Source organism: Gossypium hirsutum, chromosome D01 (genome assembly GCF_007990345.1).
Source record: "Gossypium hirsutum isolate 1008001.06 chromosome D01, Gossypium_hirsutum_v2.1, whole genome shotgun sequence".
In the NCBI taxonomy this organism is placed as follows: domain Eukaryota; kingdom Viridiplantae; phylum Streptophyta; class Magnoliopsida; order Malvales; family Malvaceae; genus Gossypium; species Gossypium hirsutum.
Genome location: NC_053437.1, coordinates 61,483,560 through 61,500,535, shown reverse-complemented (window position 1 = coordinate 61,500,535; position 16,976 = coordinate 61,483,560). Strand labels below are relative to the sequence as shown.

The window sequence follows — 16,976 nt, the reverse complement described above, 5'->3', positions numbered from 1 at the left end:
AAATTAAAATTTTAAATTATGAATAGTTTTTAAATTAATGATTATTGTTTGTGGTAGTTATTTTTTACTTTTGATAATTTAGTGTGTGATTTTTCTTAATGGTTAATATTTAATTCTTTTTAATATACAGATCAATGATGACATTAATTCAGACAGAGGCTTAAATATAAGTAATTTTATGTTACACCGATTATGTTGGTATGTTGGCTAACATCTGATTTGTCATTCTCCTATTAGAAAGAGACATGAATGACGTAAAATCACAGTTTCATACAATCATTTCTCCTTCAATTTAGTTTCATATCAACATCGTATATATTATGTTTTAATTATGTTAAATATATTTATAATATATAATAAATATATAAATAGGTTGATTAATTGATGTAACTGAGCGAATCAACCATTGTAAAGTTGGTTCAGTTAGATTGAATAAGACGAGTATATCAATTTGGTTATAGTAAGAGGATGATGGTAAAGAATACTATTAAAATTTTAAATGGTATGTAATTATTTTGTTTATTGATAATATTTATAAAAGAGTAATGTATTAAATATTAAGCTGATTAAATAATTGAAAAATGGTGACAAAATGAAATGTGGTGTCCCAAATTTAGACAAATAATAGACCCAACATTTGGAAATTACCAGTTGTGAAACACAACAAAGACTTCATTTTTATGGACATCAACAACAGATTTTATTCCCTCCATTATGATTTGTAATTTTCGGAAAAGGGCAAGTTAAAATCTTTGAATTGGGAGCAAGAAGCCATCCAAATCCATGGCAATACGGTCATTTCATCAACCTTTCTATCCAGTTCATTGAAAAACTCGTCCTTTAAACTCAAAAAATATACACAAACAAAACACACAGCTCTCTCTCTCTCTCAACACTACGTAAGCCACTTTGTATGAATTAAGCCTCTTAAACCAAAACCCAGTTTGGATTTCTAGCTTTTAGTTCCAGATTTTGTCACTTCTTTGTTAATCCTTCAAGTTCCTTTCTTTTATTGTTTACTTGTTTTCAAATTCAGTGCTTTCTTCGTTTAGTCTTTGAAGCTTTGCGTTTCAGTTCTCTTAAGTCCAAACTCTTGTAAGAAAGGTAATAAAAATTACTCTTAATTTTTGTTTCTCTTCTTTTTGAGTTTATGGCAATTCTGTCTGGTTATGTTCATTAAGGTTTAATTTTTGATGTCAGGGTTGTCTTATGCTTTTTTTTTTTGGCTTGGAGAGTTTTAATTGTAGAATTTTTAGTTGGATCTTTGTTCAATTCTGAGATGATTCTCATATCAAGTTTTTTATTCAATTTGATCAGAGTTTGTAGTGTTTTTTTAGTAGAGAATGTGAAAAGGGAACATGCTATTTAGATTCAGTACAATGATCACTCATTTAAAGCTAGATCTTGGTTGAATTCTGTAGTTTCATAATCTAATTGAGCAATGCCATTGATTTAACATTCTTGCGAGAAAAGCCTTCAAGTTTTTTGATGTTTTTAAGTTGATGCCGATGGTTATCACTTGTAATTTTGCAGGACATGGAGTCTGAAAATTGGGTTACAGTGGAGGAAGAGATAATTGTGAGTGAAAAAACAGATATTGAAGAATCTGCTACAGAAGAAAAGAAAAAGGTACATGATGATGCTGATGCTGACATTAATGGTGAAGGGGATTCAAATTCGAAGCAGCAAGAAACAAAATCTGAAGGCAAGACAAGTAAAGCTCCTGCAAATGTTTCCAAAACTCAATTGTCAAGAACCTTAAAGGTGCCATATGTTTCATACATTCAAGCTGTTCTATTTATATTGATCACTTGCATAATTTCTTGTTTGTGTATGTGCCTATTTCTATGTATAGGAGTCTGGTAATGCAAAGAATAATAAGGTGACAAACGATAAACCTAATCTGAGAAATGCAGTTCTGATTTCTCGTAACCAGAGGCCTGTTCTGTCTCAAAGTCTTTCATTTCCTGCAAGAAGAATCCATGGGGATGGTCTTGTGAAGAGCACTGATCTCAAACATTCCCAAGAGAAAAGCTCAAAAACTCATGCCCCTTCTTCCAATGGATCAGCTCGTTTGAGTCATCCCAACAGGCGCGGATCCATCCATGTTGATACAAAGCCGGCAAATGCAAATGGTGGTGGAGCTTCTTCTAGAAGGACCACTATAGCATCTTTGCCTAGCAATAAGCCGGCAAAGTCCGGTCCTGGAAATACGGCTGCTAAGCCCTCTTCATCATCCGAGTAAGTGTCTTAGTGACCTATCATCACTCAGCTGCACACTGTTAATATCTTATACCGTTAATGCATTTATATTCAAAGCCAATAGATCTCAACAAATCCTGTATGATTTCCAGATCAGCTGATTCAAAGCCAATAGCAGCTACAATGCAGAGCAAAGAGGACGATGATGCCCATTCCACTACTTCGTACTGTCATTACTTTAGTTTTAACTTCCATTTGCTATGCAACTTGTTTTATTAATCATTATCGTTTAATCAATATTTCTGTGTGATTATTAGCAGTGCCACCTCTCGTAGCACTAGGAGGAGTAGTGGGTCAGGATTCACCTTCAGGTTGGAGGAACGTGCTGAAAAGAGGAAGGAGGTTGGGAATATACATCAATTCATTGTTTGCCGATAGCCCTCAACTACATTAAGTTTATAGTAACCCTTTCATGATTTTTTTCTCCAGTTTCTTTCAAAGCTAGAAGAGAAGATCCATGCTAAGGAAGTCGAAAAGAATAACCTGCAGGCAAAATCAAAGGTCTTGGCAATGACTTTTCAATATAACCATTACACGAACGAACATATTTCTCTATGTTCCCTACTTTTCTGCTTCATTTCATTAATTTTGTGGTTTGTTGCGTTGTGCAGGAGAACCAGGAGGCGGAAATCAAGCAATTAAGGAAGAGCTTGACTTTTAAAGCTACACCAATGCCGAATTTCTACAAGGAACCTCCTCCAAAAGTTGAACTTAAGAAGGTAATTTGATGGTTTTCTTTTTTTCTTTATTACTATTTCATCCTGGCTTGTATTCTTTTATCAGATTTATGCTCTTTTATACCACACCCGCCTTAGAATGTTTTGGATATGCCTATTATTGGACCGTGTTTAATCATTGTCCATATGGTGTGATAATGGTAACTGTGATATCTATAGTATGAATATTGAATTGTCTTACTGGGACACCATGAACGATTGGGAACTACAGCCTTCTCGATCGTTAATTGATTTTCTGCTTGTCCTTGACATATCAGTAAAACGATGCATTTTCACAGCAAACTAGAGAGCTTTATCTGATATCTATTGTAATTGTCACAGATACCAACTACGCGTGCAATATCCCCAAAGCTCGGAAGGAACAAGAGTAATGTTGCTGCAACAAATAACCCTTCGGAAGTTGATGGTTCTGTTGTTCGCCCGTCCTTGAACCAAGAGCGGAACTGTTCAACCAAAAGAACCCAAACCAACGGTAATGAAGAAAATGTTGCTTCCAAGAAGACTGTAAAGAAACCCCAGCCTAAGGTTCAACCTAAGGAGACCACCAAAGCTGAAGAAAAGCCCGGAAAGTCAAAACCGAAAACAAAGAAGGCGGAGAACCCTGTTCAGGATGCTTGTGTCGGGAAGCCTGAAGAAAACCCGAACAAACCAATCAACCTTCCTCAATCCAAGGATGCCATAACTGTATCGGGCGAAATAAACCCTGCTCAGAATGGTGGACCAATTCCAAGTTTGGCCAACTCCGATACGATGCCCCGTCAAGTCACTGTCGGAGGTTGAAGATCGTGATTCTCAAGCCTTGTGTTAATAGCTTCATTTTTTACTTATTAATCTCAAGTTTCATGTTGTTGTGAATAGTATTTCTAAGTTGATTATGACATATTTTTTTGGAGGGTTATTATCATACACATTATAAGTTATATATGCATCAACAGGTAATTGCAAATCATATTTCCTTCATTAAATTCTACTGCAAGTGTTTGCTACTGTTCTCTTTCTATTTGGATTGTTAGGCAATCTGTCAGCGACATGAACATAGCCGGTAACCGATATCTAACACACGAGTCAAATGAATTAAGCTTCAGGTTTATTGTATAACTTGTAATTGTTATCTTCAGTTAGCCATAGGCATAGGGGGACTGATATTCTGGGAAATTCAGGATCCTCGTAATATTTTCCTTCCAGGATAAGACAATGCACAAGTTGGTGCCTGAGATAGAGACAACTTGTGCAAATTTTAATGGAAATTCAGCTCCTTTATATATGTGTGTGTAAAAATCAAGGAGAATGCTTGCTGGAGAATCAATTATTGAATTATAGGTCCCTTCCAACTACAACTTTGATCGCAATCTATCCACTGCTACTGTCTTTGTCTTCATCTTTTTTATGCTAACTGTAACTATCAGTTACAGCTAATTTAGAAATTCGTGTATCATATCGTGTTCAACTATAGATTTAAATTTTTTTATCATACATTCAATTATATTATTATTTTTCATCGGAACATTTAACCTTTAATTTTTAACATTTTATTTTAACTTGAACATTATTTTTTTCTAAATTAATACCCTTGGATTATATCAAACAATTTAATTCCTTTTTATAACACTATTAAAAATATTATTTAAAAAAATAGTAAGTTCATCTTTTCAATTTAAAATTTAGTTAATAGATAAAACTTAGGGTGTTTGAGTATCTTTCTTAAATTTAAATTTAAGAATTTTTTTATCAAATTTTAAGAGTTTAGGGTTTACTTTCGAAATTAACAAGAATTAAATTATTCCAATTTTTTTAGAGGGACATGACAATTTTTATTAAAAATAAGCCATATAAAAAGGAAGAGCTTAAACCTGTGTGATCCCACCAGCAAGATGATATGTACACTTTACCTACATGAAACATAATATGCAATGATGAAAATCTCAAAAATATGGTATTAGGAAAATTTCACATTTTGGTTGCTTCATCGTCTGTATATCTAATACTTATATTAAGTATTTTATCAAGTTGGTATCATCCTTAATTGAATTATCAACTCAGTTATGAAATTATATAAACATTTATTCTTTTAAATTATAATTAAGATTATTATGGTGACACTTTTGTTTTTTTATACTTTTCTTTTATGATTTTTAAATAAAAATATTAAAAACTATAAATCTAAAGATTAAAATATGTGCTTGAAAAACTTTATTGAACTCAAAAGATGGAAGCTTGAAGGATTCCAAAAATGGATCAATTTACAATAAACCAAAAAATTAAAATAAATATGCTTGGGAAATTTTATGGGATCTAAAAAGTGAAAGCCTTTTAAAACTCGAAAAATAGAAGATACTTAAAATGAAAGCCTCAAGAAGCCAAATATTGAGGAGACTCAAAAAAAATAAATTTTATGAAACAAAAAATCAAGGAGGATCCAACAAATGCAGAGCTCAACAAAAAAAGAGAGAAGAAAATGATAGATCTTGACAAGTTGGTAAGATTAAGCCACGAGTTTTTGCTCGATTCCCATGGATAGTGTCAAATGTTTGTACATTTTTAATTATGGATAGCATTTGGAGGTGTTCTTGGAAGAATTTGTAATTGTCATGGGTGAGAATTCTCACAGAATTTCTCTAAAATACCAAAGTATAACGAAAGCAAACTCAAACAAAAGAACAATGAAGAGCAAAAAAGCCATAGGAAAATAGCACGGCAAGTGTTTGAGTAAATATTCTCAAATATATTCGCAACTATGAATGGAATGAAGTTATTACAAATGAAGGGGGAGACCTCTATTTATAGTTGAGCTCCCCCAAATCCAATGATACAAATTGAGTTACATCGACAGTCAAGATTAGAGCCTATATACAATTGAGAGTCCTATGGGGTGCTTTACTATTTACCCTGGTAACTCTAGTTTTACTGGAATGTTTCACTAGACCATCAAGGCTTCAAGTATATGGGTTTTTTCACAGGTTCCACGAATCAGGCCAGTTCATGTTAGTCAAATGAGCCTCATTTAATAAGTTGACCTCTATGAGGCGTTCTATGCATAATAGTCACGGGCTTTAATCTGCAGCTCGTGAAATTCTCCCCTACCCATTCTCGCAACACCCTCGTGCGTCTTTAGAATGGAACTGGTTTAACTCGCCTCAAAACTCTCTCAATGCCTCGGTCAATTCTTGACAAGTCTTTCTTTTAGGTAATCCCACCCCTCGGAACACTTGTCTTGGCTTCCGTCATCTCTTAACTCAAATTGTTTCTTTCCTTTTTGGTACATCTCGTTCGCAAGAGCCTGTCACTCTTACTCGCCCACATTGTGACTTGTCTCGGACAGGATCCCCTTGACCCGCACAAATAGGCTTTGGCATGCCCACATTAAAAACCAAGTTAACTTTGAGTATTCTCGTTAACTCTAGTTTGTAAGCCCATCGGCTTACCCACTTTAGAACTCTAAAAAGGCTCCTATGTTTGCCAAGCCAACAAGTTAGAATTAAAAACGCTACCAAAGTGTTTGAGATGCACCTCACTCATTGCATTTACTCGTCTCAACTACCCAGTTTACATCGCCACTTTTCCCCCAAAGTTCGATGCACAACCCACCTCTCTCTTAGGTGGTAGCCCCGTTGATAACTCAACAGACTTCATATCAGTTTGTTGCCCCTCTAACATTTCCAAGATGGTCTCTTTAGCACTCTAATATACCCAAACGATGTTCTTCCCATAATGAACATCCTCAATTAGTTGGATTATCGATAATACCTTTGTTCCTCTCCTCATGTCTCGACTCATCAACACAACGCATTTTTGTTGTCAAGTATCTAAGATGCATATACAATTGGCAAAATGAACTAAAAGAGCATTAACCTTGTCAAAGAAATTTAATCCAATAACAAAGTTGTAATCATCCAAGCGAATTACCTTAAATTATTCCTTCCTTGCTTTTTCATTGACCGGTTTGTAGCGCAACTCCTTATGCTACTCCCATAGTTAGAACCTCTTTGGAATTAACAGTCTTGACCTTCTTAGTTGACTTACTAATTGAAAGACCAAGTTTACCTACGGTTTTTTCTAATATGAACAGGTTTGATGCCCTTGTATAAAAAAAACACTCTTATTCTGACCTGCGATGTTGATGTCCACATACATCAGCCCTTTCTGCTTGTGATCCCTCTTTGCTTTCGCAGAATTGAGTATCATTGATCCAAGCTTCAAAGTCTCACTTTTTGGCTTCGCTTCCACTCCTTTACTGATCACGGAAGTCTTGGATTGTTCTGGATAATCTTCTCATTCTAATTGCCCCTCTTGGATTTGAACCCACGCACAACCGAACCAAGTCTCATGGGAGATTTTTCTGGCTCATCATCCTATTTGATGACAAAAAACACGGATTGCTTCGAACAATTCCTTACTATATACGTACATTCACAAAAGAAGCATTTCAATGACCCATTCTTCTTTTCCCACGACTTTTTGGGTTTCTTTTTCCCATTTTGTAGTTTCTCAATACCAATATGGCCACCATTATCGTTGTTAAAATCAACCTGTCCATTTTCATCTTCCCCATCACTGCCCTTCTCTTTGGACTCGGAAGGCTCAAACTTGTATTTCCTCAGAACAAGCTTGATTAAGAACTCTGCCACGATTATGACTTTCAACAGTTTTTGGACCCCTCGACATTTTAATTCCTACTTAACCCAAGACTTCAAACCATCCATGAAAAAGAAGAATGCCTCTTTCTCACTCAGATCCATGATTTGGAGCATCAGTTTACTAAACTCCTTCACATATTCCCGAATTGTGCCTTTTTTGTGAAAATCGACACAACTTAGCCCAAGCCTTATTCTCGGCATATTGGGGGTAAAACTTCTCATTAAACTCATTCTAGAACTTCACCTAAGTCCTAATCGTAACCTGACCACACTTTTTATCTGTGGACCTACGTCTCCACCAAAGAAGAAATCAGTAAAATATTGAGCATTAGTATTTACCTTAGCATCATCATCCTTTATGTCCACAACATGAAATTATTGCTCCACCTCCCACAAGAAGTTGTCCACTCACCTTCCGAACCTTACCTCATTGATACCAACTGTCACGGGGTTAGACCTTTTATCTAGCAATTAGCACAGCCTTAGGCGATTTCTTTACTTCAAATGTGCCTAAGTCAGCCTAACTCTCTCAAATGTGAGAATTCTCGTAGAATTTCTCTAATGCACTAAAATATAACGGGAGTAAACTCAAACGAAAGAGTAACGAAGAACAGAAAAGCCAACGGAAAATAGCATGCCAAGTGTTTGAGTAAATACTCTCAAATATATTCACAACTATGAATGGAATGAAGTGATTACAAATGAAGGGGGAGGCCTCTATTTATAGTTGAGCTCCCCCAAATTCAATGGTACAGATTGAGTTACATCGACGGTCTATAGTAGAGTCTATCTACAATTGAAAGTCTTAAGGATTTAAACTTTATAAATCTTATCCCTTTAGGATTTACACTATTTATCCTGATAACTCTAATTTTACTAGAGTGTTTCACTAGCCCATCATGGCTTTAAGTAGATGGGCTTCTCCACGAGTTCCACAAATCGGACCAGTTCATGTTGGTCAAATGAGCCCCATTTAGTAAGTTGACCTCTATGTTATTTTTTAAATAATTTTAAGTTTTTTTTATCATTCTAAATATGTAATTAGGGTCAAATTAACAGAAAAGATGAAATTTGAGGACTCGATTGTTATTATATCAACTAAAAAAGTAACATTTAACAGTTAGGTGACAAAAAAATAATTTCAAAAACTTTAGTGACCAAATTGTAACTTTTTTTAGTTAAGTGACCAAAATGAAAGCTAACCAATGTCGTTTACCCTTTATATATATATATGTATGTATGTATGTATGTATGTATGTATATATGGGTTAATATATACATAGATATCTGAACTTGACTACTTATACTTAGTATCTAAATTTTTTTTTAAACCTAATTGATACTTGAACTTGGAAACCGTAAACCAACTTAGTATTTTTTTAGGTACCTGACTAAGGTTTCAAAAGTGTTTTTTCCACCGGAGAAGTAATGAAAAACACTTGGCTTTTGGAGACAAAATTGTAATAGTAAGTGTTTTTCCACCCAAATACAAAAGTTGAATTTAGGTGTTTTTGGCTTTTGGATTTTGGCTTTTGTGTTTGGAAGCAAAAAGTATCAAAATACTCTAAATTATATTAACTATTTAAATATAAAAAATTAATTTGATTTATGTTTTATGTTTTATGTATCATTATATTAAATTATTTAAATGCCATTTATTATTATATTTAAGGTTTTAAAATATTTTATATATCATTAATTTTACAAATAATTTTTATTAATGATTTAAAAAGTATTTAAATTTTTTACTTCATGTATAATTATATTAAATTATTTAAGCATCATATAACTTTCCACTCTCATGTCCAAAAAATATATTTTAACCTTCAACCACAATTTTTTGTAAGAAAATACTCAAAATTAACAAACCACAATTTTTAACAGCATTTTTTTCCCGCACTTTTCAAAAATACTTTCTTCTAAAAGCACTTTTTAACCACAAAAGCAATGAAGAATTAAGTCTAACACTATTAAAATATAATAACGTGACATTGACGACCAATAGCATAGTGGCATGTGGTAGCCTCACATTTTTTAATAAACAAGTGATCTAATTGATTTTTCTTATAGAAAAAAAAAGGAAATTTTTTATATAAGGTTGTGCTTGACATATTTATAATTTTTTTTTATTTTTGTCACATGTCGAAATGTGAGGTTGTCACGTATCACCATACGTTATGTTAACATATTTTAACAATATTAATCAAATATCTTTAAAAAAAAAAGTAGGATGTTAATATGTCAGTACATAGATAAAGGGCGAGTTCGACTTAATACACCAAATTTCTTTAATTTAAAAAAAAAATCATTTAGATGATATTAAAAACCTGGTTTTCACATCGTCAAGTGTTAATGTTTGAAACGGAACTCCAACCCAAACATTTGGGTCGCACAGTTGTCATTTGCCTAATGAAGCTAATCCAAAAGCAAAGACATAAAAATTTCAGAACCCTATGCCAAAGGGGTCCCCAATGTCATAGTCCACTTCTTACATGTTAAAACAGAACCATGTTTTTATGACATCAAAATCAGTTAATAAAATCCCAATTTAAAACAATATTTAGTCCAAATATTTCTTCTTCTTTTTAACAGTTATTTAATTCTAGGTGAATCACCTTCCCTCTGAGAAGGACTTCTCCAAAACCCGGCGCCATAAAACCTTTGCCACATTTCTTTTTCCAGTTCATTCACAGCCTTTTCAGTTTCTTCAGAACCATTCACAACTGGGAAAATTTCCTCCACTGGGTGAATCTGGAGACCCTCACATCCACGGTGGTCCCACGTCTGAATCAACCCTTTTTTCACCAACTTACGCCGCTGCCTCTGACGAATAGCACGGCGGCATAACCCTGCAGGGATCTTGTACATTGCCAAAACTAGAAAGTTGGCTATCCCGAAAGGGGCACAGCAACAAATAGCCGCACACTCAGCTGTGGCACCCCCACAAATCTCCCCGAAACTGGCACTGTCCATTGACCGGCTCCTTCTGCTATTGTTGTTGCTGACACAGCCGCCGCAGTCGACGATGTTAGAGGAAGAAAGGGAACGGCTTGGCAGCCGTGATCGCCTCCGTGGTTCGGTGGTTTGGTTCATTCGGATTACAGGGCTAGACATATCAATCAAATAATTAAAAAAAAATGGTGGAATTGTGTTGGATTTATATGTTTGCTGTGACATGTTTCAGTTACGATTTTGTGCTGTCTTTCTTGCAATAGTGGAACAGAAATAAAATGTTAAAAAAAAAAGGTAAATTCTAATAATTAGAACCAAAAGGGACGTTTTTAATTTCTTAATTCAACCAAAATCTCTAATTTAGATGATTAATGGTGTTGTGGGCTGTCATATCAATATGTGCATAAGTATTCCGTTACCAACAATAAATTCATACCACCGACTTTAACTGCATTCCGCAAATCTTAGTTTGGTTATATGAATTGTTCTATTAATATTTTTAATTCATTCAAACCATACACCCTATATATAATTTAAAATATACTAACTCTATCTATCAAATTTGCATTTTTAGAATATAGCAATATGTTTAAAAATATCATAAAACACATAACTATACCATGGTAATGTCATTAATCTCGAGTTAAAATCAAGTTAACTTGTGATGACGACTCAATCAACAATATTATTAATATATTCGATTGATGAAGGTAATAAAATGTGTATATTAAAATAAAGCTTTGGTTAAATGCTAAATTTAATGTTTTTCTAAGCATTTAACATAAGTTAAAATCCCTTTATACAAAAGAATATTTTTTAATTAAGGGCTTAAATAATAATATAGATAATAAGTATTACTAGATTTATTACAAATCTAAAATATCGATAAAAAATTATATAATAAATATTTTTATTAAAAATAAAAATGCTCTGGTATTAATTAGATATGTTCGTAGCCCGAGTCTGGTCAAGTTTAGGCCTTGTCAAAATTTTAGACTCGTTTGTTAGGTCTGACTTGAAAAATAGGTCTAAAATTTTGTACAAGCCTAGCCTAGATAAAAATACTAATACATGAGTCTAACCCGGCCTGTCCAAATTGAAAATAAATATTTTCCACCAAATTAAAAATAAATTAAAAAATATGTATATTTAAATAACATAAGTGTAACTTAATAAGCAAATATTTTTAAAATAATAACAAAATTAACAATAAAATAAGAGTTATACAATATCTAAATAAAAATAATAAAATAATAGTAATATAATAATGAAATGATAACAAAACAATAACAAATAACAAGACAATAGAAATTTTATTTTTTTATTAATTCGAGTCAAACCGAGCTCAAGTACAAAACCCTTATTTGAGGCCTATTTTTTTACCCGAATCTTTGGTCGGGCTAGACAGGTGTGGTATTAATATTTGTTGATTTGTAAGTAAAGAAAATTATTTTAGTAATATAACTACTGAGATGATGCTGGCTGAATTCCAGATTTAATATAAAATAAATAAAAATAGATTAAAAATTTATTTTCAAATTAACAGTAATCTCCAATTAATTCTCTGAATAATCCCCGGTCCATATAAGAATTATATATATCATTATAAATAAATAACACAGAGAAGGTGAAGGAAATGTAGAAGAGAAAATACTCACGTTGGTTTCACAATCATTTATCAAAAAAGCAACATATTGAATGTTAGAAAAAGACGATAATAGCTTAATAGATTAACCGCGAATTTCTTCAATTTCATAAGCGAAATAGAAATTTTAAAAAAAAATCAATATAACTCATTTCTTTCTTTAATTAATTTAATATAATTAAAAGATCAAATCTAAAATCTCAATCATCAATGGATCAGATCAGTTTCGTAAAAACTTCAATCATATTAAACAAGAAAGAAAGTACAACAAATAATACATAATAGATTTTTTTTTAAAAAAAAAGGAGACGAAAAGGAATCAAGAAGTGAAGAAGAAGACAGGGTGAAGGAAGAGATGAAGAAGCTTGAAGCAGGCGCAGGAGAAGGAGAGGAACACCACCCCGTAGACGATCCTCAGCCCCATTTGATTTGAAACTTATTTTCCCTTTTCTATGTGGGATTTGATCTTAGATCTCCTTCTTCTTTGTTGGGCTATTTAAGATTGAGGGAAAAGAAGAAGAAAGGCAAAGCAAGTGGATTGGATAAGATATGATAGTAACTGCTTTTTTTTTTTTGAAAGAATTGCTTCGAAATAACGTTACTCCAAAATTGGAATACGTGCGTTCAACTTATAAGCGACGTGTGGGCAATGAGTACAGCGTATCGATGAGTTTTTTCAAAAATATTTCCGCCTCCAATTGGTACATATCGACTTTGATTTTTTGAATTTTCCTTTTCCATTTTATCATATTTTTTATTTTTTATTTTCACACATATAATATCTATCTATATTATATTTATATATTATTTTTGGGAAATTTTGTTTTCATTTGCGATTTTAACTTTAAAATATTATAATTACACTTAAAGTATGAGCGTTCGATCGAATCAAGTGAAAAAATTTCGAGTTCATAAGTCTTATTTTATCATCCTAACTCAATTTAAAAAAATTTCGAGTCGAGTCGAGTGAAATGAAATTCTAGTTGAGTCAAACCAAATGAAAAAGTTAAACATATCAAATAAAAATATTGTTACAGTATAACTAATTCCATGTTAAAGCCCATAAATTTGAAACCATATATGTTTGAAAATTTTTTCGAAGCAAAAAAATAATAATAATATACTTTTGAGTATTGATAAATTTGAATCATTAATTAGGTCCCAAAATTATTATTTTAGAAAAAATATAAATTTTTAACTTTTTATATATTTTTAAAAAATTTTAAAATTTTTTAAAGAATTTTATAAAATGTAAATTTTAAATTTTTTTGTAATTTTTATCGAGAGAGTGACCAATTTGCTTATTTTCAAAGTTGACAGGGACCAAAAGGGTATTTACACCAATCTATTATTCAAATTATTCAAATTATTCGAGTTATTTGAATTTTGAAATTCAACTTGACTCGAACTCGAATCGAGTTATTCGATTTGGCTCGAATAATTCGAATAACTCAAATAACTTGATTTGATTAACTCAAAATTTAATGTTTTCAAATCGAATAGAGTTTTGCTCACCCTTAACCCAAGGTCATTAAATTATTAGTAAGTTTATGTTTTGACCAATCAACTTCAAAAAGTTATAAAATGGTTGTTAAACTATTCAAATGTTTTTCATTTAAGTTACCAGGTTGTTAAGTTTCTTTTACAAAAAAGTCCAACTAACGAGCTCCAAGCAATGATTTAACGACCGATATGATGGATCAGTACCCATCAACGAGTAAAAGAATATAACTTAGATCCAAGTCGATTTGATGGTCAATTTCGGAGATCGAAGAAAAAAATGTTTAAATTTTGGTTCACAGATTTGTGACATTTAAAGTTGTTTCATGGAAATTTTTTAATTGTAAAAGAGAAGAGAAATGAGATCTTTTGATTGGTGCAAGCGATATGAACAATGAATGTAATACATATACAACAAGGATTTTGTAATTTTTTTTTAAATTAAGTGACCAAAACGTAAATTTACTAATAGTTTAATAACCTAGGATGTAGTTTATCTTTTTTAATGTTAAAATTTTACCATTTCAACCAAAACCATATTTAGTTATTATATTATTACATAAATTATTTATCTTGAGTGTGTCATAATCTAGTTTTTTTTAAATAAATATGAATATAATATTTTAAGATTAACTTCATATATCAAAGGGATAAATATCAAACTTATATATAAACTTTGGTCGAATGTGTAATTTGACACATGAATTTTGATTTGGTGTAATTATATACATGAAACTCTAATTTTGATTCAATTATAAAAATTATATCAATAATTATTTTAGTAATTTGTAACAATTAAATTAAATCAACATTTAGTATATAAAATTAAATCAACAATGTTATTGTGATAGCTCGCATGAAAGTCCACATATACTTCATTGCTACCATAAATAGTGAGAATGATAAATATGAAAGGATACATCACACAACAATATTGATAAATAAAGGAATAATAGTTAACGCATCGTTGGTGCATGAGCCTTATGCACTATCACTAAATAATAATACGGTGTCTCATCATTATATAAAATAAAAATAATGGAGGACTTATAAATAAAAACTAATAATTTTATTTAAAGATCATAGATTATAAATATGATTAATAAATACTAATAGCTTTCAAGTCTAGGGTTTAGGTTATCTGATTTAAAATTGAGTCTTGGTTTTAAGGTTTATGGTCTCGAGTTTAGAATTTCAAGGGCTGGGAGTTAAAATTTAAGACTTTAAATATTTATTTACAATTAATTATTACTTAATTATGTTTAAATAAAGTTATTAATATTTATTTACATGTCCTATCTTGTTTTTTTTTTTAGTTAGTATTTATTTTTATTTTATTTATGCATCGACGGTGCATTCTCCCATCAACAAATGTCAAGTCTTATACAATTAGAAGTGATTTGAAGATAAAGGTGTTGTTTGATAATGTGAAAAATTTAGTGTTGAATTTTCAGTACTGAATTTATATAAAAAAAATTGTTTGGTATATTAATAAAATTAAGTATTGAATTTAATTATGTTGTTTGATAAAATTATTTTGTTTTTTTAAATTATTTATTTATTAAATTTAATCTTATTAATATTCTTTTTTGTATATATTTTTATAAAAATTAAATATAATAATCATTTTTATAAAAAGAAAAAGAAAAGAGAGGGATTATTCAAAATAATATCAATATGATTTAAGAGAAAATATCAAAATAAAAGAACAAGAATGAAAAGGAAAGGCAGAGGAAGTGGATAGGATAGGATATGATCGGGCAGGTTGAAAATTTTTTAAGGGAATGTTTAAAGGCTTAATATATAGATTGGCCTCTAAACTTGGTAACTTTTTTAAATTTAGCTCCTAAACTTTTTTCTTGGATCACATTAGTCCCTAAAGTTAGCATCCATTTCACCATTCGGTCCCTATGATTAACACTGTTAGTTTTTTTAAGGCTTAATATATAGATTGGCCCCTAAACTTGACAACTTTTCTCACATTGGCCCCTAAACTTTTTTTTGGATCATATTGATCCCCAAGGCTGGCATCCGTTACATAGATTGGTCCCTACACTAACATAGTTTTTTTGAAGAATTTGTTGACGTGGACAAGTATAGAGGAGACACATGGAAAAATAAGGGGATGGCACATGGATTTATTTTTAATCATTGCTACAAAAATTTTAAAAAATCTTAAAATTTTGAAAAAAAAATTAGAATTTTTTAAATATTTTAAGAGATATTATAAATTATAAAAATTCAAAAAATTAATATATAAAAAAATTAAGTTAAAATTTAACATTTAAAGCTCACTCTTTAAATATTTAAGTTTAAAAAATAAATAAAATAAAATCTAAAAATATATGACAAATAAAATAAAAAAAATAAAAAATAGTCAATTTTTTTAGAAATTTACAAAAAAATGAAAAAAAACCAAAAATAAAGAAAATTTGATCAAGCGTGAAGTTAATCGAGCTTGACTAGCATTGGCCGATGCTGACGAAGGGTTGACCAACATCAACCGGTCAATTTTTGTTTATTTAATGTTTAAATTTTTTAAATTTTTTTAAATTTCTTGTAATTTACTAAAAATTTAACCAAATTTTTTATTTTTTATTTTTTGAACATATTTTATTTTTTTTTGAAATTTTAACTAAATTTTTTGTTTTATTTTCAATTTATATATTATATTTTTTTATTTTTAATTTATATATGTTCTTTTTTTAAAGTTTTATAATTTATATATTTCTTATTTTTTTAACAATTTTTAAAAAAATTCAAAAATTTAAAGTTTTTTTAAAAAGAATTTATGAACAATTAAAAATGAGTTCACATGTCGTCCCCTTATTTATCCACGTGTCAATATCATGATTGTCCATATCAACAAATTCTTAAAAAGCAAATGGTGTTGGTGTAGGGACTAATCTATGTAACAGATACCAACCTTAGAAACCAATATGATCTAAAAAAGTTTAGGGATCAATATAAAAAGATTGTCAAGTTTAGGGATCAATTTATATATTAAACCTTGTTTAAAATAATAAATTTGTAAATTTGGAATACGTGTTTAACAAACACCTTTAAGCTATTGGAATGTTACTGTGGGGCTTTGCTTGATTTGACTGTATGATTTGACTGGACCGGTGGTGGATTAAATTATTAATTTTTTATTCAATTAAATAAGTTAATAAAAAATTTAAAATAATAATACGAAACCTACCATTTTAAGTGATGTTGATATAAGAGAGGAAATACTGAGGAGAA

At 30.8% G+C, this 16,976-nt stretch overlaps 1 protein-coding gene across 6 annotated transcripts; it reads left to right on the top strand.

Moving 5' to 3' along the window:
• Positions 1–652: 652 nt before the first annotated feature.
• Positions 653–3,948, top strand: LOC107928206 (protein WVD2-like 4). 6 transcript variants are annotated; one of them, XM_041087615.1, is made up of 9 exons: positions 653–899; positions 1,037–1,104; positions 1,534–1,764; positions 1,856–2,241; positions 2,355–2,426; positions 2,523–2,604; positions 2,692–2,763; positions 2,874–2,981; positions 3,321–3,948. In XM_041087615.1, the coding sequence occupies exons 3-9, from the start codon at positions 1,537–1,539 to the stop codon at positions 3,777–3,779; spliced, it is 1,407 nt and encodes a 468-aa protein (XP_040943549.1). In that variant the 5' UTR covers positions 653–899; positions 1,037–1,104; positions 1,534–1,536; the 3' UTR covers positions 3,780–3,948. The 6 variants fall into 6 exon arrangements, with proteins under 6 accessions (XP_040943549.1, XP_040943548.1, XP_016714879.2 ...); XM_041087614.1 differs by having other exon boundaries at positions 2,520–2,604; XM_041087613.1 differs by having other exon boundaries at positions 766–911; positions 2,520–2,604.
• The last annotated feature ends 13,028 nt before the right edge of the window (positions 3,949–16,976 follow it).

Excerpts from the sequence above, each read along its gene's own strand:
- LOC107928206 (XM_041087614.1), top strand. The coding sequence starts at position 1,537 with ATGGAGTCTGAAAATTGGGTTACAGTGGAGGAAGAGATAATTGTGAGT. Across the intron at positions 2,427-2,519 it reads GATGCCCATTCCACTACTTC|CAGTGCCACCTCTCGTAGCA; the intron begins GTACTGTCATTA and ends TGTGATTATTAG. Across the intron at positions 2,605-2,691 it reads GTGCTGAAAAGAGGAAGGAG|TTTCTTTCAAAGCTAGAAGA; the intron begins GTTGGGAATATA and ends TTTTTTCTCCAG.